We start from the raw sequence: 26666 nt of genomic DNA, 5'->3' as shown, positions 1-26666 counted from the left end.
GATTCAAATTAGCAAAGTTGCAAAGAAAAAGGGTTATGATGATGAGGGAAGACAAGGGACTTAATACAATGAAAAACTGGAGAATTTGATTCCATTATACCAATACAATGGAGCACAAGAGGCAATACTGGTGTCACCTATCAGCACAAGAAAAGCAAAACCAGAAGGGGAGAGAAGAGCTACCCAGTCCAAAAGCAATGATTCATCATCAAGCAGATCAAGTATATTTTCGAAGAAAACATAAGGTTCTGACCATTAATAGAGAAAGCTCCTGAACTAACAGGGATAAAATCATTTAGTTCATTTCTGTTCATGTTATTAACAGAGCTCGATCTGTGCATTTCCGTGAGCATCTGAAGTTGGAATAAGCATCGTAGAATTACAGGTTTTACATCACAACAAAAATAAAGCCTGAAGTCTAAACCACAAAATTCAAGTGTAATTCATTTCTGGAATGCTATTACTACTTCTAAGTGTCTTAGTGAGAGGGGGTGGGGGAGGTTGGAATGAGACTGTGGGAAGGGCTGTTTTTTCCCCCAAACGGTGTGCATGATGAAACAGCAGAGCATTTCAGATGTTCCCAGCACAACTTGAGTTTCCCACATGCTCTACAGACTTATAGTAAATGCACCACATAGAACGCTGACTAGGTAGAACTATTACCGCTCAGTATCTCATTTTTGCCTCAAACTTCAAAGTGAACCGCACCCAAAAGCTCTGCAAAGCTGTAATACGGGAGACGGAGCTGCCAGTGGGAAGCAGGTCATCCACGAGCAGGCATTTAAATACTGCTATTTGGGGAGATGACAAACAATACTGCACACTTTCAGCTGTGTGCCTGCCTTTCTAGTCCCCATGGGGCATCACCAGGCACAAAACCTTCTCTCTGCCCATTTCTAAAGTATCTCCCTCTAACCAATGCTGAGAAGGAGCCAAGATGTCACGTCAATATTGAAAATGAGACTGTGGTCCACATCCTCCTTCCAGCGACCTAGTAGAGCAGGAGCCTTTCTCACTTGTGCAACCTCATGGACATGAGGAGAGGAAAGAGCAAAGGCTTTCCTGTCCATCCTTGCTGGTCCTCAGTGCTGCTTCTGCTCCTAGGCAGGGGTCTAGGGGGCTGCACCAGAGCTCTGTGCCTCCAGCAGGTGAATGGGATGGGAAGAGCAGAGCTGGCATTGAAGGGTCTTCATTCCTATCACTATCCTCCAGACTTCAAAGAAAGAAGCCAGTCACTGTATGGGAATACACAAGAATACAGACACCTTCCTTTAAAAAAATAACAATTTTTAAAGAGTAAAAATCAAGGCAGGAGTATTTTTTCTGTGTTGTGCCTGTAATCAGCTCCTAATGTATGTCACTGTGGCAAGAACTTGAAAAGAAAGACAGAGCACTGGTGAGGTGCTGGTGGTGGGAAAGTACATAGGTCCCTCAACACCTAGAAAAACAGAGGAAAAAGAGCGCTTCTAAAATGCAGAAAAAAAGAATTAACATGAGAACAGGAAAGTGAGAGAAAAGAAAAAAGCAAATATGCAAAAAGGATCAAAAAAGAGTTGACCTTAAGTAAGGGAAAAAAAAAAAAATCAAAACCACCAACCTGAGAAGGGACATACAGTGTGTAAAACAGAAAAAGAATTTAAAAAATGTCCAGTGTGAAAGAGCATGAAATAAAAGGTAATTAAAAGAGATTTCCACATAAATACCATCTTATTTTGACTACTTACATGCAGCACAACATCAGACTAAATTCGGCTTGTGTATTTGAGCTGCAATTTTATTAAAAATAAATCCTTCATTTGCATGATTATCTGTGTGAGACAGGAATATTAATTTAAACAAGTGTGTAAATACATTTGCTTTCTTTAGGGTGCAGTCATGCTGTGTGGTAAGCCTGTCTTCTCCCTAGTTAACTGTTTCTCTGAAGCCCTACATATGTACCAAAATGCAGCATCTTGTAGGCATACAAGTTATGGCACATCTTTCAAGTCGCTTGGCAACTAGGCGAAAAACAGTTTGATTAATATGGTGGTTTTCTGTTTTTCCTGGCTGCATTGGTCAACAGATGAAGACAGTCCTCCAGGTTGTCTCCTATTTTGATGCAAATACTCACTGTTTCAGTCAAAGCCCTTATTTCTACTACACTGCTATTCAAGCTCTAGGATGGTGTGTTTTTTTCTTGGGGGGGGAGGGTAAGGTTGGTGGGTTTTGCAGGGGGGAGGGAGGGGGCCTGGATTTTAAAGTTTGTGTTTTTTTCCCACAGTATGAAGGGGATGGCACCCTATGCTTGCAGGACTATGAAGCACATTTGCATGAAAGTATTACAGCATCATCCAGACCACGACTTGGTGCAAAAAGTTGTTTTCAATTTCCAGGCTTCGGGAAAAAAAAAAAAACCAAAAAAAAAACCAACAACAACAAAACCCCCCCCCCAAGTATCTCTAGTGCCTAGCAACAAATGCTTTTGACATTTTGAAAGAGAAACTGATGCATTTTTTGGCCACAGAATTCTGAAAATCAACTGAACAGATCATATTTAACAAACATTTTTCTTAGTATTGCATTTATGAAGACTTTTGGAGTCATCTTGAAAGCTTACAGTCTGTCCCTCGGCTCTGCATTCATGACAAACCCTCTTTATTGGCATCCTCATTCCCTTAAGTAAGGGCTATTTCCATTCTAAAAAATTGCTATTTTTTCAAAGTAGAAAATGTTTTTCATAGACACAGCATCATAGTGACCACTCAAGTTGGCTCAAGTCAGTTTAATACAGAATTTAGAGCTACATTTTGCAGCAGCATCACTGCACAGCTACGCATTGTTTGTATTCACAGGTGGGGTAAAAGGAAAGAAACCTACAGCAGGAGCTAGTTGAACAAGTTAGGTAACTTGCTCTTCCTTGGAGGTACGTTTCGGTCATTAGCTCTGGCTGCACTTGCAGGTGGTGGCAGAAGGGGTGAGAGGATAGGAGGGAATAGGCCTGAACATCAACCATGTGGTATGACCACAGGCCTGGGAGCCAGGAACTCCCCATTACCTCCTTGGCCTTGCATGTCAAAATGCTTGGTGCCCATCACCCACTCATCCCATCTGCAGATTGTGATCCCAGCTCGTACAGCTCTCTGTACTTCTCTAAAGGCTAGCAGGTTCAAAAAACCTTCAACTGAAAGCAGAAATGGATAGAATACCTGAACTGCTTTTTTCCTCCCTTTTTGGGCCCCAAACTAAAAATAGTAATTAAAACTATCATCCTGCAGACATAATTTGACTTGAAGTGACCTCAGGGCTTCTGTTCAGTAAATTATCCCACCTATAACAGAGTGCACAGAGCACTGTGTTGGCCAAAGATCAGAAACCGTGCTAATTGCTTTGCCACTCCCCTCTGCGCGCCCTTCCTTGTTTTTCCACAATGGGTAAAACAATAAATTACTGTGATCTTTGACACAGGGATTCCCTGCCCTAGCTCTATGCATGATTACAGATACTAAATCTTCAGTAATTCACTTCCAGCTTTCCTGTCAAAAAGCAGGTGCTCCTGTTGCGAGAATGAAGGAATGAAACTTTTGCACAAACTTTCCCGTTACCCTGGTGATGTAAGAATCAATAACTGTAGATCAGCTAGGAAGAGGCACATTCCCCCTCACCATTGCAACTTAAGAGTCTCAGGGTTCAATCATTACGGAAACCACATTTTGAAGCAGCCTTAGGTAAAGAATCATTTTGGTTTTGGACAAAAAGGTCCATCTGTCCCCCAAACCCCAATTCCATCTGCAATGACTGCAGCTGCATGGACCTCTATAAGATGTAGGTTTATATTGAAGGATCTTCCCCAGAATTTTTTACTCAGCTCCTGGCACTGTCCACCACCATGTGTAATTGCCAGCAGACGACATCTCAGCCCAGCCCACCTCATTACCTGCAACCTCTTGCAGCACTGAGCTCCACAGTTTCTTTGCAACAGGAATAACTGGATTAAGGAAAACACACAACATAAATTAATGTGGGTTGTTGGTTTTTCTTTTTAAACAGGACTTTTGAATTGACAGCTTTTGAGGTGCTCTACACAAGAAAGGGTCAACTGTCCTCAATGACTCAAAAACCCTCCCAGGCCCATATCTCTAACCATGCTACAGCGTAACGTTCACTATGACGTTACAGCCATATATTAAGGCAACAGTGTGTACCAAGTGAGTTTTTATTGATAAGAGAGTGATCAGGTTGTAAACCACAGGTGTGTTTCTGGGATGTCACTACTGCCAAATAAGTTCAGTTGCAATGGAGAAGGACAAAAGTGCAGAACATTGGCAGACATGTCTAGTTAATAGAGCTTACCCACTTGCAGGCATTCTTACTGTAAAGAAAGCACAGCTTTGGAAAGCCAGTATGGAAGAAGCATCCTGGGCTACTTCCTTGTTTAGACAAGCCTTAGCTTTCCCACCAGCTAGTTACATTCCAGTCAAAGTCAAGGAAAAAAACAGAAAAAAATCAAGAGATGTGCCTTACGCCCCGAACAGTTTATACAAAAGAGACTTTGCAAGCGGAGAGTGTTAAATACTCCAGCGCCAAGTCGCCCTACTACAAAGAACTGGAATGACAGTAATCCACTTAAAGGTGAAACTCCCTTGAAGCCTAATGAGTAATAAAAGTAAAGACTTCTTGTTCTTGAAACACAAAGTTTTGGCAGAGCTTGCTTTCTTCCTCCACCCCCTTTTTTTAATTTGTATACATACGTTTTTTGTTTTGCTCACAGAGGTTAACAATTCAGTATAGATGAAATTCAGTCCCTCTATACACAGGGCTTGAAACAGAGCCTCAGATCCTCAGTTCTAGTAGCCCCTGATTTCTAGCCTATCATTTAGTATTTCAGTCTTCCCAGGAGAAAATTTGGAAGTTTCTTCTAACTTTGCTTCCTTCAAGAGCCAGACATCTTTTTTCTTAAAGGGAGTAGCATCCTAGTACTGTATTTAATCCTTGCTGCCCTACATGGGGTTATCCTATGCTGTGGAGAAGCTTTCCCAGCATCCCCGATCAATAAGTGGGTTTGGAGATGACCTGCCTTGCAGCCCACCTGAACTCCTGCATCAGTGCCAGGTTTTCTCATGTCCCTCTCCATCCTCATGACCTGTAGAAAGCAAGCTTTTCTGCCCTGCAGAAAGCAGCAGCTCAGCACCCTGCATTTGGCAGCATTTGGTGTTGGCATCGTACTTAATAGTTCTTTCACATACATCACTGGAGGAGGGTGATTCAGCAGGCACATGGGCGTGGAGGTGTTCAGACAGGCGTTAAAAAATGTGGTATGAGGATTTTGCACCAAACAGAGGGGTAAATAGCATAGCTGTACAGCTCCACCACTGATAACACAGAAAAAGTTATCACTGCTGCAATTAACATATACTTTCTTTGAAAACTGCCATGAATTTTAAGCACTGCACATTGATAAATATCTGACAAGTGGGGGGTTGGGAACGTACTCTAGTGTCCAGCTTACGAAGACTTAAATAAACACTGACTGCCACAGAAATCTCAAATCTGTACTTCTGTAGCAAAGGCAGGAGAAATCAGATTATGAATGTCACACGTATGAGTTAAGGTGTGTACTTTTTCTACGTGGTTGACTTCTTTTTTCCAGTTCGGAAGGAATGCTTCTTTACAAACACAGAAACAGTCATCAGTTACTTAAGAAAATAAAAATAGCACACAAATGACAGAGCATACCAGAGACTACAGCTGATTGAGTTGATAAATGGAAATTATTTGCAGTTTATTTGGCAACCATAGTTATGTATTTTGTTAAGTGCTGGCAAGCTGAGTCAAAAAGGGTCATACTTTTTCAGAGCTTTGCTTTAGAGCAGGAGGAGGGATGAAAATTTTCCATATTAGAAAGTTGTCGCTGCTAATCATTATTTTACAGTTAGTTGATAATATTTTTAAAATTAATTCTTTAATTAGGATTTTGACATATCATCTCAGTAAAACACTGAAAGCAGCAGTTTGGAAGACTTCATCTCATTTAAAGCATCCCGAAATACTGCTTTTGATTCACAGAGATCAACCAGCACTTACTGTCCCCTGACAAGAGGCCAGGGTGTGTAGCTGAACCACCATTTCTTGGTGTCTGCACCCATACAATTTCTCCCTACTGATGTCTTCTAGATACATTTCACTTCATCATCACTCACCTAAAATCTGTCAAGTTCAACCCAGAGTCTGGGTTTCATTCTCCCTAATCGATGTCTTGAGCAGCTACTAAAAATGTCACAAAGAGTTTACATCAACCTTCTCTTTCCCCACACCCTACATTTCAAAGTATTTAGGCAGCAACAGAAAACAATTAAAGGAAATTCAGAACCAAGGCTGAAATGTACCATATGTTTTCAAGCAGAAGGGCACAAAACATCAGCAAACCACTGCCGAGATTACATACTCCCACTATCAGGCATTGAAACATACAGAACAATGTCATCTCCAACTATTAATAACCATACTTCCTTTCTAGCACACAACTCTTTTTTCTTAATTGTCTAACAGAAGTATTTCTATACAAGCCACATTCCTCTTTCCCATGAGACAGCAAAAAGAGTACCAGAAGTGATTTATAGTTTGACATACATTCCTATCAGGCCTTGCATTACTCATGACATTTGCTAATTTTTCTTTTTTTTTTTTTTTTTTTGTTCACACTGTAATCTATGAAAGAACTGGACTGAGAGTCAAAATTTCACCCCTATCCTACTCTGACTTGATGATTAACCTCAGGAAAGCCACTAAAACTCCCACTAACCACACTCTACTGTCTTTAGGTATAGAACTGAAACAATGGTAAAGAGCTCTTTGTGAAGTACTCCAAGATCTGACACATTAAAAACTTCTTATATAAGATGCAAGACTTTTCTTAATTTCTTAAGCAAAACAATCAGGTTTCTAAAATGCTTCATACCACAGTTAAAGTGTCCATCATGTTCCCAAACTTGTAGAAATATCTGCTTAGGAGTTTGAAGTAAAATTCAGAAGTTTCAGTTCCCAGTGGAAACACAGATACTAATTTCCAATTGAATTTTTTGTAGCACTGATAAAATCTTACTAAAATTCATTGAGTGAGAAACTTAATACTTTGATGGCTACATTTGAAATACCATGCTGTGTCAATTCCCAGGTGAAAAAATATTTTCTCAGACTAATAGCATAGGATCATAGAATAGTTTGGGTTGGACAGGACCTTAAACACAATCTAGTCCAACCTTCCTGCAGTGAATAGGGACATCTTCAACTAGATCAGGTTGCTCAGAGGCCTATCCAACTTCACCTTGAGTGTTCCCTGGGATGAGGCATCCACCATTTGTCTGGGAAACCTGTTCCAGTGTCTCAACACCCTCATGGTAATACAGTAATATTCCTTATAGCTAGTCTAAATCTATACTGTTTTTGTTTAAAACCATTACCCCTTGTCCTACCACAACAGGCCCTGCTGAAAAGTTTGTCTGTATCTTTCTTATGAGCACTCTTTAAATATTGAAACCCAGAGCCTTCTCTTCCCAGGCTAAGTAACCTCAACTCTCTCAGCCTGTCTTCAATAGATAGGTGTTCCAGCCTATGATCATTTTCATGGCCCTCCCCTGGACCTGTTCCAACAAGTCAACATTCTTATGGTGCTGAGGACCCCAGAGCTGGATGCAGTACTCCAGGTGGGGTCTCACAAGAGCAGAGGGAGAGAATCACCTGCCTTGTCCTGCTGGTCACACTTCTGATGCAGCCCAGGACACGAATAGATTTCTAGGCAAGCGCACATCGCCGGATCACATCTAGCCTCTCATTAATCAGTATGTCCAAGACTTCCTTGGCAGGGCTGTTCTCAATCACTTCATTTCCTAGCCTGTATTGATACCGTGAAGTTGCGCCAACTTAAGTCCAGCATCTTGCACTTGGTCTTATTAAAACTCATGAGGTTCCCATGGGTCCCTCTGGATGGCATCCTGTCCCTCAGGTGCGTCAACTGCAACACTCAGCTTCGTGTCATCTGCAAACTTGCCGAGGTTGCACTTGATCCCTTTGTCTGTGTCATTGATGAAGACATTAAACAGTTCTGGTCCAAATAAGAACCTCTAAGGGACATTACTTGTCACCAATCCCCATCTGGACATGAGCTACCGACCACTACACTCTCTGTGCAACTATCCAACCAATTCCTTATCCACCAAATAGTCCACTCATGAAATGCATCTCTCTCAATTAAGAGAGAAGGATGTTGTGGGGGACCATGTCAAAGGCTTTAGAGAAGTAAACGGAAGTCCAGATAAATGACATTTGTAGCCCTTCCCATGTCCACTGATGTGGTCACTCCATCACAGAAGGCCAATAGGTTGGTCAGGCAGGACCTGCCCTTGGTGAAGCTGTGCCAGCTGTCCTCCGTCACCTCCCTGTCCTCCGTGTGTCTTAGCAGAGCTTCCAGGATCTGTTCCATGATCTTCCCAGGCACAGAGATGAGAACGACAGATTGAAAGTTCCCAAGGTCCTCCTTTCTACCCTTTTCAAAAAATTAGTACAATGTTTCCCTTTTCCTGCACATCACTTGCATCCCACAAGAAAAAGAAAAAATAACAGTCTTGAGAAGTTTTGTTACCTGTAGCATTAGAAGGATATTGAACAAGAACTACTACTATAAAAAAGGAACCTGGCCTCATTTCTGGCATCCAAAGTGCTCCTGAACCTGCATTAAACATATAGACTGTCTTACAAAGGAGAGCATGTTTGATGCAAGGCAGGAGTTTGGTCAGACCATATCCCCTTTCACTTTCTCCCTCTTCCTCTTAGTTTTAGGCATACCGAAGTTCAGTCATGAGAAACACCAACTGCTCTTGCAAAACTAGAATTTCCCCTCATGTAAGTAAGGATTATGCCAAGTAATACTTGTCTTTCTGAAATCCTCAAAAACTTGCTCAGCATACTCATCCAGAAAACAGGCAATGATGCTTCTGTATTTTTGTTTACACGTTGAAATTACCAACTTTTCAGAAAAATACATATATCATCTTGTGCCTTGCCTTATGAAAGGCAATACCAGACTAATCAGCTTCCAGGTGAAAATGAAATGCAGCTTCACTCTTAGCAGCGGGGCTGCATATGCACTCACACTGTACTTCTGAACGTACAGGCCACTGACAAATCAAAATCCCATGACCCAGGTCAGCCACAGGAGAGGGCAATGGAGACAGGACTCAAGGCAGAGCCCACGGCCACTGCATGAGCTGTTATGTGTTCTGTTACTCTCCAAAAAGGTGACTTAAACTTTCAGAAGAAATAGCAGCGCTCCACATCATTCAGTATTACTCCCTCATCACTGCCAAAAAAAAAAAAAAAAAAAGTTGGACAAACAAAGAGAGCACATCAAATGCTTATCAGCTCATTAGTTTGATCGGGACCAAAATTTATGAGGCTATTTCTTATGAGCCTTTTTGGACACTGTTAGCTGCTGCACAACCAGAAGGTTTAAGTCCACATTTTTTGGTGTTTGGTAGTGAAGCAAAACAAACAGCAGCAGCTTTTATGTAACTTAGTCCATGTATTTGTGTATTTGCCATTCCTCATTTTTCATGAGGAACAGAAAGGAGGAGAAGTTCTCTTATACTCAATTTCTCATCCAGACAAGCTACTATTAATGTTACTAATGTAGCCCATATTAGTCAAATTCACAGAGCAGGAGTTTAAGATTAGAAAACAATTATTTTAAATATATATATAATGCAAGAAGACAGAAAGTACGGACCAATATAAACACTATATTAAAGATAAGGAGGTGAACAGCAACAGACAATAGTGAGGATATTCAGCATAAAGGAATGAACTTTGGAAATAGAGGTGTTTTGGAAAAAAGGGAATTAATTTTAAATCAAATTAAAGCATCTCATATACCATCAGATTTTTTAAATTTAAGTGCAAAACACAATCAATTTGATTCTAAGTACACCAGAGAAGGAACTTTGTATCTAAGTCCTAAATAAAACATACAACTGAAGTAAGCTATGCAAGTGTGGACTTTATGGGAAAAATTGTTTTGAAAGCATCCTATAATAAAGTCAAAATATCATCTGCATACCATTCTCCTGCAACACAAGAAAAAAAAAAGAAATGGAGGAAAAAAAAAAAACAACAAAACACCACCACCCTGTCAAGAACATTTTCCCACAGAAAAGAAAATTTTGGCCAGCTCTCCCTGATGACAAGAGATAAGGAAGTACCAGGGTGGTTCCACGGTTTGCGAAGTGTTAGGCACAAAGGCACAGAAACTTTTATTTTTTTAATGTTCTCCACCCCTTTCTTTATCTCCTCTTTCATTTTAGTATAGCGTTCTTTGGCCACAACAACCCCATGCAGTGCTACAGGCTGGGCAAAGAGTGGCTGAAGAGCAGCCAGGCAGAAAGGGACCTGGGGGTACTAATTGACAGGAAGCTCAACATGAGCCAACAGTGTGCCCAGGTGGCCAAGAAGGCCAATGGGATCTTGTCCTGTATCAAAAATAGCGTGGCCAGCAGGAGCAGGGAAGTGATCCTTCCCCTGTACTCTGCATTGGTGAGGTCACACCTTGAGTATTGTGTTCAGTTCTGGGCCCCTCAGTTCAGAAAGGATATTGAGGTGCTGGAGCGGGTCCAGAGAAGAGCAACAAGGCTGGTGAAGGGACTGGAGCATAAGTCCTATGGGGAGAGGCTGAGGGAGCTGGGGTTGTTTAGTCTGGAGAAGAGGAGGCTCAGAGGTGACCTCATCACCGTCTATAACTACCTGAAGGGAAGTTCTAGCCAGGTGGGGGTTGGTCTCTTCTCTCAGGCACTCAGCAATAGGACAAGGGGGCACGGGCTTAAGCTCCGCCAGGGGAAATTTAAGTTGGATATCAGGAGAAAATTCTTTACAGAGAGAGTGATCAGGCATTGGAATGGGCTGCCCAGAGAGGTGGTGGATTCACCATCCCTGGAGATTTTTAAACGCAGATTGGACGTGGCACTGAGTGCCATGACCTAGTAAATGGACTGGATTTGGACCAAGGGTTGGACTCGATGATCTCGGAGGTCTTTTCCAACCCAATCGATTCTATGATTCTATGATATGTCTCTCCTCTTACCTTTATCATTCCCTACTTCCCTTGTTCAGAAGGTACAAGCCACTGATCTAAGTAACAGTGTTGAAAGTTGTTTTCTTAGTACAAGTGGTATTAATACCTTCTGATACATTAAATAAGCACATTATAGGATGCTGTGGTGTTATACCACATTGCATTAAAGAGAAGCAATGATGTTTGAGTAGCAGTTGTCAGCAGGATAAGTTTCCTGTTGAACCAGGAAAATAAATGCTTGATAAAACATGCATGGAAAACCATCAAGACACTCTTCACCCTAAAGGAACCCTAACTCCCCACTAGAAAAAAAAATCCCACACTACAGTATTTCAGATAAACATGTTCAAACCTGGGACTGCCTAGAGATGTGCAATATTATTCTCTTGTGCGAAAGGGAAACAAATTCACAAAAAAAACCTTCTGCCAAAGCTGAAGAACTTTATGAAGAGAAAATTTTGTGCTGATATTCATCCAGCACTCACACTGAGACAGTCCGAATTGGCAACATCGACTTGTTTAAAATCATGGACCAACCTGAAACAAAAGTGCTAATAACATTTCATTTACAATTCTGAAAACCCAACAGCTTTCTATTCTGCCCTGTCTTATGATCACAGCCCTCACGCCTCTGATGTGAGGAGTGCAACCACAGTGCAAAGCATAGTACTTCCACCTTACTCACAGGAGCTGCAAGCAAAGATAGATGGTCTTAGAAGACCAAATTGGTATACTGCAAGGCAGCAAGATTTCCACTCGCTACCCCTCTCCAAAAGGCATACTGACTCTTACCTCTGACTTTGCTTCACCACCTGGTCTCAGTTGGAAATGTACTTTAACTAGAACTGCCATGCTGAAGAGCGTACACTTATTCCTCACGAGTAATGAGCAATGTGTTATTCTGACAGATGTGTTGAGCTTGCATAAACTATATATAACTCATTCATCTTCTCACTGTCTCATAATGTCTTGTGACTTTCATTCTAGTTTATGATTCTTTGTGTTCAGCCAACTGAGTTCGAAACAGGAGGCTTCTGGGGAACAATGGTGCTGCTGCCAGAGATGCACCTCTGAAAATGCTCAGCAGAACCTTGTTGGAAAGTATGTTGTCAAACCACGAAGTCCTCCCCCTCATATGATTGTATACAAACCATCTTACATGCTGGGAGTCAAACTGAAAACTCAGTATATTTTGAGAAAACATTTTTCCTTTGTGTTTGCTTTTGTTAAGCATTCATTTTATTCCCACCACTCCTACTCCCCAAGAACTCTAAGCAAAATCATTTTGCAGGATCTGAACATAGAAAGATTATCAATTTGAGTAATTTTCTTTAAGAATATCTGTTTCACACATGTATGGACCAGGAAAAGTGGATTTTTAAGTAAGTAAGTGCAGATAGCACTTTCTCTACCATTCATAATGAAATCTCAGTTTCCACAGTCCTCTGACCTTTCTATTACCCTTCCCATATCCCCTAGAAATGCCTGAGGGCTTGAGGAACTGCTACTCCGTACAACTTTGCTTGTCTCTCTGCTGTACTAGGGAAAATATATGTATTGCTCTTTACACAAGTTGTGTATTTTAGACAGTTTGAAACATAATCAGAAACTAAATTTTAATTTTCCAGCAACTACTGTAGTGCAAAGGTTTTACATGACATTTTTAAAAAACGACCAAAATTAAAGCAAACAAACCAACAGCAACCTCCCAATTAAATCCGTTCAGGACATCTATGGGAACATCATTGTCTCCAAAATCTGCCATATGCTGTTAAGAATCAACCTGCTGCAAGTGGCAACTTTCTACAACTACTGCTAAAGTTACTCCTTTGCACCCTGCAGTTGGCAGCCCTGACTGTCCAGGAAACCACCATAAGAGATGCATGGACATTTCCTCAGTCACCCACCTTTGACTACCGCTTCCCTGCAACTGCTCTGGGACTTGCCTTACCCCCAGCAGTTCAGTTTTCCAAACTGGAACAAAATGAATAGGTAAACACAGCTAAGATGATGGCTAGATCTCACTCAAACCACGCAAGGCACGTGCCTCAGAAGGGACTGCAGCAACAAGTCGCTAGCTGGGTATGAAGTTGTGCCTAGATCCAATTCTCCTTCCCAAAGCGTTCTTACAAACCCTCACACACAAGCTACAGCCCAGATTTCCCACGCCATACTGAACTGGGGAGAAGTTTAATCAATTTTTTAAAATTTTCTGGTACCAACTAAGCATTTTTTGTTAACTGAATGCTAAGTTTCATTTGAGTATTTAATCATCAAAACACATGTATTTATTTTTCCATTCCATCATAATTATATCTGAACCACTGCAATTCACACATGAAAAATCACTAGGCAGCAGTATAATCAAACTAGAGACAAAAGCTAAGACTTTCAGTTTTCTAAAATGTGCTTGGAATTGAGGCAATCCTGCTAACATAAAGCCCCTATTGGATTTTATGATAAGAAGGGATCATAAAAGTAAATATGACATAAAAAAATCAATAATGCATTTCTGTCATTAAAAGCAGCACCTCATCCTAACTTAATAAAAAAAAAAAGTATAGCACACAATATTCCATACAAAACTGAATGTTTCATTATTCCTATAGGCTTTCACTTACTATTTAACTCAGACAATTTGTTTTCAAAATAACCATGAAATCAAATAAAAAATATAATGAAATCCTTCTGGAGATTCAACCAAAGACATCTATTCAATACTGTATTTCTGTACCGCTGAAAAAAACCTGTCAGGCAGTTGAAGTGTACACAATGCTTAAATGACATACTTATATGGAACTAAAATATATTAACTCCATAGGGAACAAAACCAAAACTGAAGAAATTCCTGGGAAAGAAAAACAAAAGGGAATGAGGGGGAGAAGGGGGAAGAGAAACAAGATGTCTTTCAAAGCATTTGTTTCCTTCTGATAATCAGACTGCCACAAAACTGTCAAGAACACAGGGGGTCTGTTTCCTTTTAATCAGGAAAGTCAAGAGAGAAACGGATGCTAATTGCCCAGTGATTAATGTGTAAAATATTTTGGAAATGGACTTCAGGACATGAGTCTAGAGGACTATGAAGAAGCTGTAGAAAGAACATGATCAGAAGATATTCAGATTACAGTATTTCCAGGACTCAAATTAAAAGTTGCAGCATCTCTTTATGCTTTACAAAAAACCCCCTGCTGTCTCTTGATGTTAAAGTTTCCAACTGGATTTAAAAAAAAAAAAAAAAGGCAGATTTGCAGGAGAAGCAACCTACAAGCAATAAAAATATTTCCAGAACATAAGAAGCAAGCCTACAGCCTCCCTAGCAAGCTCTTCCCATCTCTAAATCCTATGGTTCATTAACCACAGTATCCTGAGCCTGTCAGGTATCAATATCTGCTTTTTTAAGTGAAAACTCCCGTATTTTTTAGTTTGAGTTTTATATGCCAGTATGAAAGCTGGACTCTTCAAAGCTGGTATAACTGAGTAGGTTCCTCTCAAGTCTGGAAAACCAGACTCCCACTACTGTCACCATAAGCACCATTTTCTAAACCCATCCCAATATGGCCCTTATAATCATCATCTCCTGCAACTGAAATATTTATGTAAAACCTTTTCTACAGGTAAACACAAAACATCAGCTCTCTCAATTACTAGGTTTAAGTCGTATTTCAACAATAACTCTGGGTGATCTTGATTTACAAGAATCATTCACCTTTCCTCCCCTTTGCTTTATTTTTGAAGACTTGTAATAACTAGAAACAACTTGAAACAATAATACACTACAAGTAAGATATAAACTACACACCAAATGAATACTCTACTTTTTTGCATCTAGAAATAAACAAAAAAACATGCATATAAAAACAAGAGTTCTTACAGTTATGACTGAAGACAACACTTAAATCACCACAAAAATAAAATCTAGCCTATGGTTTTGTGGTTTGAATCTAATGGCTACTTCAGAAGCCATTTAGGCAATCAAACTGCTGATCAAATAACCGTGGTGTCCTCCACAGAATTATTTTGGTTTCATTTGAATTCTTTTTTGTATGCCTCAAAAGAAAAGAATGTGCAGCAGTCTTATTTGCAAGCCTAATACCTGAGCTTTTTCTGGGACAAAGGCAACTAATACTGTCTACATTCATTTGATGTGGAAATGCACATTCTCAGCTTGTGCAATTAATATATGGCAATTTAGCCCAAGCTTATAACCTCCAGCCAAGTTAACTACACTTATTCTCCAATGAGCTACACGGCTGACCAGCAAAAGCCAATGTTTTGTTGGCTCATCCCACTAAAACATATAAATAAAAGTAGCTAGAGAAGCTTTGCATTCTACTCCTACTAAGAAATCAGGTAACGTTGAGGTTGCATGTTCATAAGGTGGGATCTTCAGTTTGTTACAGGAATCAAGCATATGTCCCTGTTCACCTCAGATCTTTTAATATGGGACCAATTGTTCTTGTGATAGGACTAAATAGTCTAGACCCTAGTGACATGATTATCCAACAAGGTTTTCATAGTGAAAAAAATTATGAAGAAAGAACTTGCCTGCCCACGAAAGGGTTTCTGATGCTAAATGGCTACAAAACTTATCCTACAGTCCCTGGGTAGCAAATTTTCCAAACAGCAAAGAGAAAAATCTTTTAAACTTCCTGTGAAAATTACTATATACATCTTGCCCCCTCCCCCCAAAAATGTGATTTACAGCCAAAACACTGGCAAATACCTCAACTGAAGCCTGAAGAGAGATCTTTGCATCAGAGTTATTTTAATGCAACTGAAGCTTTGCTGTGGGTGGAGTGAAACGAGTTCTAAAAATACTCTAACTACACAGAACATTTCCTATTCTGCCCACTCCCTAAGAAAGGGACATCTGATGGCTTGTGAATATAAGATAGGATGGAGACAAATAATGCCACAGAGGTTTGTGCACAGAAGCCAGTGCTTGATACATCTGGAGCGGATGAAGCTTCACACAGTGACAGGATGATTGAATTTACAGATCTGAATCACAGATTAGGCAACCTTTGTGATTTAAGACAACGTATGAATGGTACAATTTTAAACAAAAAAATGAAAATGGAACTAATTTTGAAAACTTTGTAGGTTTTTATCTCAAGATAAAAATCTTATGTAAAAAAAACTCTCTCTCTTACGTAAGAACAGTAAGCAAGAGTGCTCCTTAAAAAACAAAGAGCACTTGGTGTCATACCCCAGATATTAGATTTGATGTCATTACTTACCAACCCAGCAATTGGAGTTGACAGACGATTGATCTTCTTAACGATGCCAGGTTTGATCTTGTTAATCAAACTAAAAAAAAAAAGTAATTATTTTATGTTACATAATCAACTGTAATTGATGATGCATGAGCATCAATGCTTAGTAAGAAATACTTTGCATATGGTCCTAACTTAACATGACTTGAATGAATTAGATCTGAACCTATTAACACTCCCAAGAAGTGACAAGCAACAGACTTTAGAAGGAAAAATGAGACAAGTTGCATACGCACACACAAAGTGATTTCTCAGAATGGCAAACTGAGAAAGAAGAAAAGAAGATGCCTGGGTAGGCGTAGGCAGAAACAGATCTATGTTTCTACTACATGGGTGGTGATGTTAATCACACTCAAATTTCCTATTTAAAGATTTTCTTCACATAAAGGTTCTGACGCAGATGTCAAAAATGCATATTCCTGTGAAGGCAAGAAATAAACTCAGTTTTCATGTTACCAAGTCCAGTGTATGCTGTGTGCAACAATCATTTTTGGCACATATAATTTACATGCACAAGTAATTTTCAGTCTCAGTCAGAAGCAATTGCAGCTGATATCACTCGTTATATAAAATTCGTAATTAAACTGAGAAGATAGGACAGACTAACACACCAGTGTTGAATACACAAGCCCAAATTCATACCTTGTCCTGCAGTGAGGATGAGGCACAGGATTCCTTGCACCTTTATATCCAGATTTTCAGTGACAGAGATAGGGAAGTATTGTGATTCACCAAACTAAGAGACTACAGGGTCAGTAGAGAACAGAGACCTCAGGACACTCTGCAGATTTCATCTGCCTTTGAGGATTTTTGACTTGCTCCCTCTTGTCCCTGCTTGCCTGGCTAGACCCTTTACCCAACACAAAGCATCAGCAAGGTTTTGTGATCACACACAGCAACGCAGAGACAAGACCTGGAGTTTAAAACTTCATGTGGGAAAAAAGTATTTTTCATCTCAAGCAGCCAAGGTAATTGGAAAATAACACAAAGAACAGTTTACCCCTAGACATTGATGTGGAGGATACATTTCTTATGTGGCTAAAGAAAAAAAAAAAGTCTGCAGGTCCTGAGACTTTTCAATCACACCAAGTTACTTATTAATCAAAATACACTTGATGACTTTTCAAAAAAAAAAAAAAGTGATCTGTTGGAATGGAATTAAAAAAAAAGTTTGAGTTCCTTCCCTTTTTTATCTTTTTATCTTCCAAATGCATAATTTTTATTTATTTTACTGAAGAACATGAAGTAGCATATGATCAGAAAAACTTTAGTGAATTTCTTTCTCTAATATATGCACATGAGATCTAGTAAAATGTAAAAGGCTTTACTTTGTCAACATCTGCACTTGGTCATTGATTAGGCCAAACAAACCAACTGAACTGCTATAGGGATATGTAGTGCAAGTGTAGGTCTTATCTGCTATAGTTTAAGTCAAACATACAATCTCCAGAGATAGTATATCCATGGACACTAAAGGTGAACCAAGGAAATGGGCAACGTAATTCCTAGTTTTTCTCAACTATTTAAGATCTTGCACTATATTATCTTTAGTGAAAATTGGACATTTGAAAACTTTTGCCATCTGCTCTTTTCTATTTCCACAGAATTTCCATGAAAATCACTCTTCTTTGTACTTCAAGTATGTCAAATTTAAAATCATCAGGAGAATTTAACAGGAGAATAACTATATTATTTAGCAGAATCATAATGAGGCATCTTGCTTTAAAGAAAGTTGTGTGCCTCCTAAGGCAAGCTGCTCGGCCAAAGAAATTGCAGGATGTTTTTCTTGCTTTACTATTAATTACAGATAAATTTAACTGATTTGCTTTTGGCACATGGAGGTCCACATTCTTTTGCCAAATAAGTGTCAACAATGAATATATCAAAGAATTAGGATGTATCAGTTAAATTCCAATTCATAAACATACTATTTTAAAGTTACATCTGAATACAATATACAAATCCCAGTAAACACATACCTGAAGAAATACCTTCTTATTAAAAGGATTAACTATTTTTATTACCACAGTCACACTCATTGTTTAATTATGTAAGTAACGAAAATACAGCATCCACCTCTACAATATTATTGAAAATTAATCAACTCCCCATATCACAAGATAACTTCAGAAGCAACTTGCAAGATGTGCCAGGATGAGCAAAGGGTCCAAAGAAAAATAAAGGCAGGAACAGAAAACACAGTAACATTCACAGAAGGAAAAAATTATATATAGGAAAAAAAGCTCAGAGAACTGAACCTTTGTAAATATTTTCTGAACGTTAGATTGGCTGAACTGATTTTAGAGTGGCTCTGAGATTTGTGGTATTTTTTTCTAGCATCCCAGGTAGTTCTCTAATGAGATTTCTCTTGCACTGGTGTTCTAATGACATTTACACCTGCTGTTCCTTAAAATACTAAGGGATTAGCACCACTTCCAGTCCTGGAAACTTATTCCAGTAAGTACAAAACCAATTACAGATATGTGGATGAGACCTGACGAGTGGACATTTTACACCTCTGACTCAGTCTAGCAACGAAACCAGACAAGTCCCATTACTGCCAAGCCTACAATATATAAACACAAGGAAGCTTCTTACAGAAAGTACTCCAAAACAAGCTGAGGTCAGACTTTGCTGTTTAAAACAGTAAGTCCAAAAAGTACTGAAATCTGGACTGCATGTGCACATATATGACAACATATTTCTACATTATGCTGGAGATCCAGTCTGTTTATTTTTATCATCCCATAGAATTTCGGGGGGGGAGGTTAAAGTATATTTTTATAAAGGAGACCAAATTACATTCAACAGATTCAATATTATTGAGATAGTTGGATGCAACCATGAAAGCAATAAATGATAGGCACATGAAATCAAATGCCTGACTGTATCTTTAATTTACAATTTTGTGAAGTTCACTTCTGAAGTGTAGTATTTTTAAAAAGAAAACTTAATGTAAAGTTTTCTGCTAGGTATAGGTAGCTTTCAACATTTACAGAACCAACACTCAGGGGTTGGGGATGGAGGACAGAAAACCAAACCTCAACAACAGTAGGTATAGGGGTAACCAAGTGCTTTGATCCCACCTTGCACAAGCTGAAGAGAAAGCCCAGTGATATCACAGATGTTATACCCAAAAAAATCAATCAACTAGGCAGAGGATCAGCATGATCCTCGCAGTATCACACAAACAAGTGTATGGGACATTTGTAGATCTAGAAAGAGAATCTCCAAAATCTGTTTTTACTTCCCACAACAAACAACAGGTATTAAAAAAAGCTAAAAATTACTTAATACAAAATACTTTTGGCACTTCAAAAAAAATTTCAGAAGCTGGGAAGGAAAGAGGTCAGCTGATGTTAACCTGAAGGATTTTTATATAGGCAAGTCAATACTCACTCACACAACAGGACACCATTTTCTAGAGCTGCTCGAAAGTCTTGGGTTCCAAAGCTTTTCCCAGTAACTGCCTATAAGAGAAAGAATTGAGAGTGAATTGGACACGTGCACAAAATTAGGACTAGCAAGAGCATCTAAGGAGTACTAAAAAAAAACAGAACAGAAAAAAAATAACCCAAACAAAATAAAACAATAAACCAACAATCACTGATTCGGCACTTAGTTCATACTATTATTTTCTTATACTAATTTCTAAAGAAATAAGTATTTTAAAGTTTTTTATGCCTCAAAAGAAGTCATATTCAACATCTTAAAGCAGTTTCCTCTAGCATAAGTCAATCTTCAGCTACATTCTGTGGGAATACTTATTTTCTAAAGCAGTACCAGTTACACTGAAAAGCATAAAACAAATTTCAAACAGAAGTGCAAAAGAAAGACAAAGTCTTTTATCTCCTGCTTCATGTTACAGCGTGTATACTCATGATATCTGGCACAAAGTATTTTAATAGGGGTTTTTTTTCATGCTACTTGCACCTAAGGCAGTGTGACTAAAGAACCACTCCGTCAAGTCTGCACATCAATTCTCATTGCTTGGCAAGTGGTAGGACTATATTAATGAGACTACTTTTTATATTAAGAGTGAAAAAGCAGTAAACAATATCTTATAAAAGACTTAAGATATTCAATGCCAAAAGCAAAGCATTGCCTACATGTTTTCAGCAAAGTTTTTAAAACCAAATAATTAACTCTCAAACAAAAGCATCAACATGGCGCTTGCTCAAGTCTATACTCACTTGAAGTCAATACTAGATCTTCCCTCTGCCTACATTCCTTGAAGAAATCAAATTTGGCAGATTTCTTTCAAATGTTCAGGATTAATAAGAAAAAGATGCTCAGAAAAAGAGACAATATTCTGCAAACAGTCCAAAACAGGGGTTTTATCCCAGTTGACTACAGAAATGAAACACTAGGAAGGGTATTTATTTGAGCTTAGAGGTCACCAGGTTCAGTCACCAGCTAATTATGAGCCTCCCTTATGAACCCTAACCCTGACCGTCCTCAATACTGTGCAGGCCCACAGGCACACAATTAAACATGCTGTGGAACCTGCGTGCATCCAGAGCAAAGCTACTGGTTACCACAGTAATTAAGGAAATTAGTAGTGAAACAAATGAGTTGTACTTGGTAAAAAGAGCAAAGGAGAGGATGGAGTTCTTTTATGATCTGTTACATTATCACCCTATTATTCTTTTCTAAATAGCAAAAGAAGGGTATACAAACACCAGAAATCCTACAATTTAAGTAATTAGTTTTAATATAGGGGTTTTTTCATTCAAATGCTGCAAGTTCAACCTCCCTACTGAGGACAAAATTAGATGTTACCAAAATTTTCTTTTGGGTTTAAGGGGTTTTTTTCTAGGATTTAATAAATAATGACAGAGGATGAATGATGGCACACCAACTCAAGGTAAGAAAAATTCCAAAATTCAGGGGGAAAAAAAAAAAACCACACAGCAATTTTCAACAACAAAGGATGATTGTGATTCCCCTGGGAGAACTGCATTTTATAAAATATTCCTATAACAACAGTCTGTTCTTACAGAAAAGTAGAGGTTGTATTATAGCAATGTTTTCAATAATCACTTAAAAAACACAGAATCTGAAAGTTACCCTTATCTCAAATATAGTACTGTATTTTGCTTCCAGTTTTGTATATTCACTGATAATATTTTTGAGGAAACTAGCCAATGTAACAAAACAGCACTGACAGTTTCAATACAAATATTTATGTTTCCTAGGTAATAGGAAATATGGGTTATAAATTACGCCCCTCATTCCGCAAGTTAGAAATTTTATGTTTGCATGACGTACAGCAGAACTGTACCGTATATAAAGGCTGTAGGAGTGGGGTCTAGCTTTATGGTTACATTTCAAACTCCAATCAACTCTCAGAGTCCAGAAGTTGTTCTCATTTTGGAGCTGTCACTGACATCTACAGGACTACACAGTTCAAATGTTTGGGTTAATAGGGAGTTTGCTGGTAAGTCATTCATGCAATAAATGACAAGGTGTTTCCTTCAACTAGAGTTCAGCCCATCCCAAACCTGCAATGTCTTCTATATCCACAAACAATCTTCAAGCTGAAATTCCTTTAAAAAAACCCCAAAATGTCCTGGAACTGCAGCATGTAGCTAAGGCCTACAGTCCTCAAAAATTATTCCTGAGAAGTCAAGGAGCATGTGCCACCAAAGACAAGTTGAACTTCAGCATAGCCCCTGCAGAAGAACGTGAGAGTGCCATGCTGCAGTGCATAATTATGTCTTCATGGGGCATCTTGTCATCTTTTCCACAGGAAAACCCAATACCTCAGTCTCCAAAATAGCATGTGGAACATTTGACTACCACAAAGTCTTCAGGCACATGACCTCAGGTAACTAGAAGCCATCCTTGAACAACAAGCGGGTCCAATTGGAGTACAAGGTTGTAAATGCCTCTATTAGACTTGCAGACCTCTTAAAATTACATTAGAAGATGCTACACTGGAAATATTTTGACTAAGTTATTTGTGCAGCCACTGCAGCAATCAACACTGATTTGATATACAGAATGGAGCTGTCAGACCAATCTTGTGACCCACACATTTTGACTACTATGTGGTTTGTTGATATTAAAATAAAAGCGTCAGTACTGCCAAGTGAGGTTTCATTAATACTGACTTTCAAAGGCTAACTAATAATTAAGTAATTAAAAGATATTCTCAAAGAACAATTTAACACTGGTGCTCGAAACCAAAACATCTTCCAAATTGCACAACATGTTGAATTTGTTGGTGTCACAAAAATAAGCACTCCATTTTAAAACCTGCTTTTGTATAGAGACTGAGAACTTTTCTCAGGTTGGACTTTCACCTGCCTCATACCCAGCGCAGGGCATCAAGCTCAGCTGTAGCTATTACAGCCTGCAGAGGAAATAGATATCATTAAAAAAAAAGGAAATACACGAACTGGCTCAGAGTTCCCTGACTTTTAAGATCCTGAGTAAGACAAAGTGAATCCCACCCTAAGATATTACATCTTCAAACTATGTCTATGATTTTTGAGTCACTGTTTATTCATTAAAACTGGTTATACGGGGTGTGGTACTATTATGTAAGCATAATTGATTTTGGACAATTTTTCAACCTCTTAGGTCACGTGAGCCACCAAATAATAGAGAAAATATCTTGCAAAAGTGATTTTATCCATGTTTGAATAACATCTCTTTCCAAATTATGTCTATTTTCTCTCCTTCATTTAGCTGAATGTATTATTCTTCTTAGACTGCTTTTTTATATGAAGAGAGCAATGACATAATTAAAGACTGCATCATAAAATCACATTTAATTGCTGCTATATAACAGTTTGATTTTGTTTTTGAAAGACAGCATCCCCTAATACCTCGGTAACTCACAATTGCCAGGTCCAACGAATTTACTTCAAACAGTATGCAAATCAAGTCTTTAAATGTAGACATTTTGAAAATGCTTACACACACAGAGGGCTAGCTTATTTTCAGGTTTGCTGTGATTCCTGTAGGAGGAGACAAATCAAGAAGAAATAACCAAAGATCAACCATCCTGAGGATGGCATGACATCAAAATCATCACGGACTGAACAAAGAGCACAAAGCACAGAAGAATATAGATGATTATATGTGTCAGTACAAAAATTAACACTGAGTATGTTTCTTTGGTTTGTTGTGCTAGAGGCCAAATATAGCTAATCATAAAATGGGCCTTTTTTGCCTTAAAAGCTATCCAAAGTTGAAAGAACTTTCAATTTTAACAAAAAAATACTAAGGAAGTTCATGTCAAGCTGCTTCCATGGTTTACACGGCTTTTAGCAAAAGGACAGCTCTATCACAGGCCAGTTGATGTTTACCATTACATGGAACTCAAAGTGCAAGGGTCAGGTAGGTTTCTCAGTTTAACATTGCAGTGACGGAAACACCAAAGCTAGACTCTCCTCATCCAATGCAAGAATCATACCACATATACAGGCATGCTGGCTGACCAGTTCTCCATCACAAACATGTTAGCTGCTCAGAAACAAGGAGGCAGCACTGTATCATGCCCAACCTATAATCTGAACGATACCTTGGTACAGGTACTCACCCCTCCAGCCTACTCTCTCAACCTCATTAAGAGCTCCTCTGCCCCCACTCCATGTAGACTACACCATCTCAAGCCATGCAAGGACCCTGCACAATTTGAGAGGAATGCATCAGCGTGAAGCATACCATTCCCTGATACAGGGTCGTAGGTTATGGATGGAAGGTTCCAGAAAGATACTGAACCACGCATGATAGTGACTGCCTGAAGGCAGGTTTATGCCAGGATCTCACAGGGCAAGCAGTTAATCAGACGGCAAGCTCAAGGATACTACTCTGATTTATCAACTTCAGGTGCCCAGCACAGCCTGCAGCAAGAAAAGCCAAGTTTATCATGCTGCAGAGAGGACTGCTTGTGTTCTCTAGGGAACTGGGACAATGATACAAATCTGACACAATGGTGCCATCCCCAGTACAGAGTTCTGGCTATGCCCTGCCAATTTCTGTCACAGTGCCTGACTCAGCAGATCACCCCACATTTGTGTCTGAATTACTACCTTCCCAATGGCCTTTCTTCCCCCTACCCACCACCAAAAATCTGGATCAGACTACATGGCAAATGGCTCCATCCTTACATAATCCCAGCATTACATATCTCCAATTACAGTACTTGTTTAGCTCTAACCACCTTCATCCAATGTATCACTCCAGATCAGTACTGCTACTGTAGATGCACAAGGAGATATATAGGCTACACCCCAGCCAACGAGCAAGCAATGCAGGCAACTCCCAGTGTGCTGGCATCTGAACAGTTTGGCCAGGCTTGGAAATAGGTTCATAACACGTTTTTATATAGTACTTTAAGTTCACTGCATTTTATAAACTGTTTTCAGAAACATGCCATACCTCAACTTGACAAATTTTATCTTTTGTGTCTATCACAAAAGAAGAGCAACATCCAAAAAAAAAAAAAAAGGGAAATAAAAAAGGCAGTAAGGATTCTTCCCTCTTCTGCATTCAGATGTGCTACTGAAAGACCTGCCGCCCCCCTTCAGGGCTATTTGTAGTCCCACTAAAATGCCATGCAGAATATGAACTTGTCATTGAATGGCATACACAGTAGCTGCCAGAAAGTGCTGCCACTATGCTTTGAAGTAAATGGCTAGTGCTGTGGAATTTGCAGACTTCCCATCCAGTTTTCTGTTCTCAGCTGGGTCTTCCTCTTTTTTAAAAAACATAAACCAAAAAAACCCTTAGCATTGCCATATTTTTCTCCTGTAGTAATTTGTTTTATCCAAATCCCTCCCAAAGGGCAGGTGGTAGGAGCCATATTTAGAGAGTTGCTGCACACAATCTTGAACACAAGTGGCAAAATCAGACTTTGGGTAGAAACCCTTTGACATTGCAGCAAACAGCCCAACCATAGTCATGACTAGATTTCTCAAGGTCAAGCAGTAGAAAAGAGTAGCTCATTTTTGAGGCAAGCAGGATCTGTCTCCCTGAATTTTGAGTCCCAAGAAGATGTACAGAAAGAGCAGGCATTCGTATTTTCCATCCATAGGAAAATACTGCTGGCATTTCACTTCTGGTAGCAGCAGGGATGCCACGTCCGAAGCAGCAAAGGTCATTGTGGGAACCATGTTGTCATATTCCCTTCTGATCAAAAATTTGATTCGCAGTCCAACAAACTCCTGAGAGGTCAGTCAACAACTGCTCAAGAAGCTGGTGCCCACAGAGGCTTTCCCAGTCAGCTCTCCAGCAATGAAATGATGACATTGCCCAACCTAACAACTGCACGAGAGTTAAGAGCGAGGCCTGGATTTCTACAAAAGGAAGCTCTTAATTTGAAATCTTACACTTCATTGCTAAAATCCATGACAGGTATGATTCCACTGAGGAAAAGAACTAGGGTGGTTGGAAGTAAGAAGAAAAATATCTACGAATAAATCTGTCATATAATTTAACTGCACAGCAAAAATAAGAAGGCTGAAGGAGGTGAATATCTTGCCATTGATCACTTATACTGGACCATGTGAATGTTCCCCTTTACATCCACAACACTAATGTTTTTCAGTTGGAGTAATTCCTGCTCTATTGCTCAATGCCCTGTTTAACGCCATACCCCAAATTCCCGGGTATCATTACATTTCAGAGAATGTGGAAATTTTTGTCTTCAGCCCAAACGGCCTTTGATAACAAACCAGAACAGATATTTATAAAAGGAAATGGCTGATTATTGAAAAAGTCTTAACTGTTATTTTCTATCATCAACATAATGATCGGGTCTTATTGTGGCATGCCTTCTGGACAAACACGCCAAGACTCCTGAAATAACATAAAACTACATTTTTTAAAAAAGATGAAGAAAAACAATGAATAAGGGGCAAGCAAGAAGGGACATGACTACTGGTGCAGTAGGTGCAGGAAGCATAGATCTCTGCTCAACAGTTGCTTATACTCTGTTTTTTTCAAGTTTTCTGTCAAATCACATGTAGAAACAGAATCTGAAGAATGTAAGTGATGTTTTTCTTCCAATAGTTCAGGGAATCCCTGACTTAGGAGATCAATGCTTCAGAAAGAGCAAGGATAAACATGTGGGATCAATCAAATCAGTTGAGCTTCCCTTCCTCCCCCACAAATAGGAACATCCCCCAAAGAAAAACAAGATGAATAAGCCTACTGTTGTTTATCCTAGTGACTGTACTGACAGGTGTCAAACTAAGAAAACCAACATAAATTATTTTGTGTGATAAAAAAAGTGTCACTGTATGAGCAGATGTGGGCAGCATAAACTAGATAATATCATG

At 39.2% G+C, this 26666-nt stretch overlaps 1 protein-coding gene across 17 annotated transcripts in view; it reads right to left on the bottom strand.

Annotated features, from left to right (window-relative positions):
- Nucleotides 1-26666, bottom strand: part of LMO7 (LIM domain 7) — a 131130-nt gene that overhangs the window by 75578 nt on the left and 28886 nt on the right. For 16 of the 17 annotated variants that reach the window (XM_064645914.1, XM_064645915.1, XM_064645907.1 and 13 more), the window contains 2 exons: nt 19771-19841; nt 16336-16405 (listed from right to left, as the gene is read on the bottom strand). In XM_064645914.1, coding sequence (XP_064501984.1) covers nt 16336-16405; nt 19771-19841 — 141 coding nt within the window. Of the gene's footprint in view, nt 1-16335; nt 16406-19770; nt 19842-26666 lie in introns of those variants that run through there. The other variant, XM_064645916.1, reaches the window with a different exon arrangement.

Source organism: Pseudopipra pipra, chromosome 2 (assembly GCF_036250125.1).
Source record: "Pseudopipra pipra isolate bDixPip1 chromosome 2, bDixPip1.hap1, whole genome shotgun sequence".
Classification (NCBI taxonomy): domain Eukaryota; kingdom Metazoa; phylum Chordata; class Aves; order Passeriformes; family Pipridae; genus Pseudopipra; species Pseudopipra pipra.
Note: the sequence above shows the minus strand (reverse complement) of the source record. Positions and strands in the feature narration are given on the sequence as shown.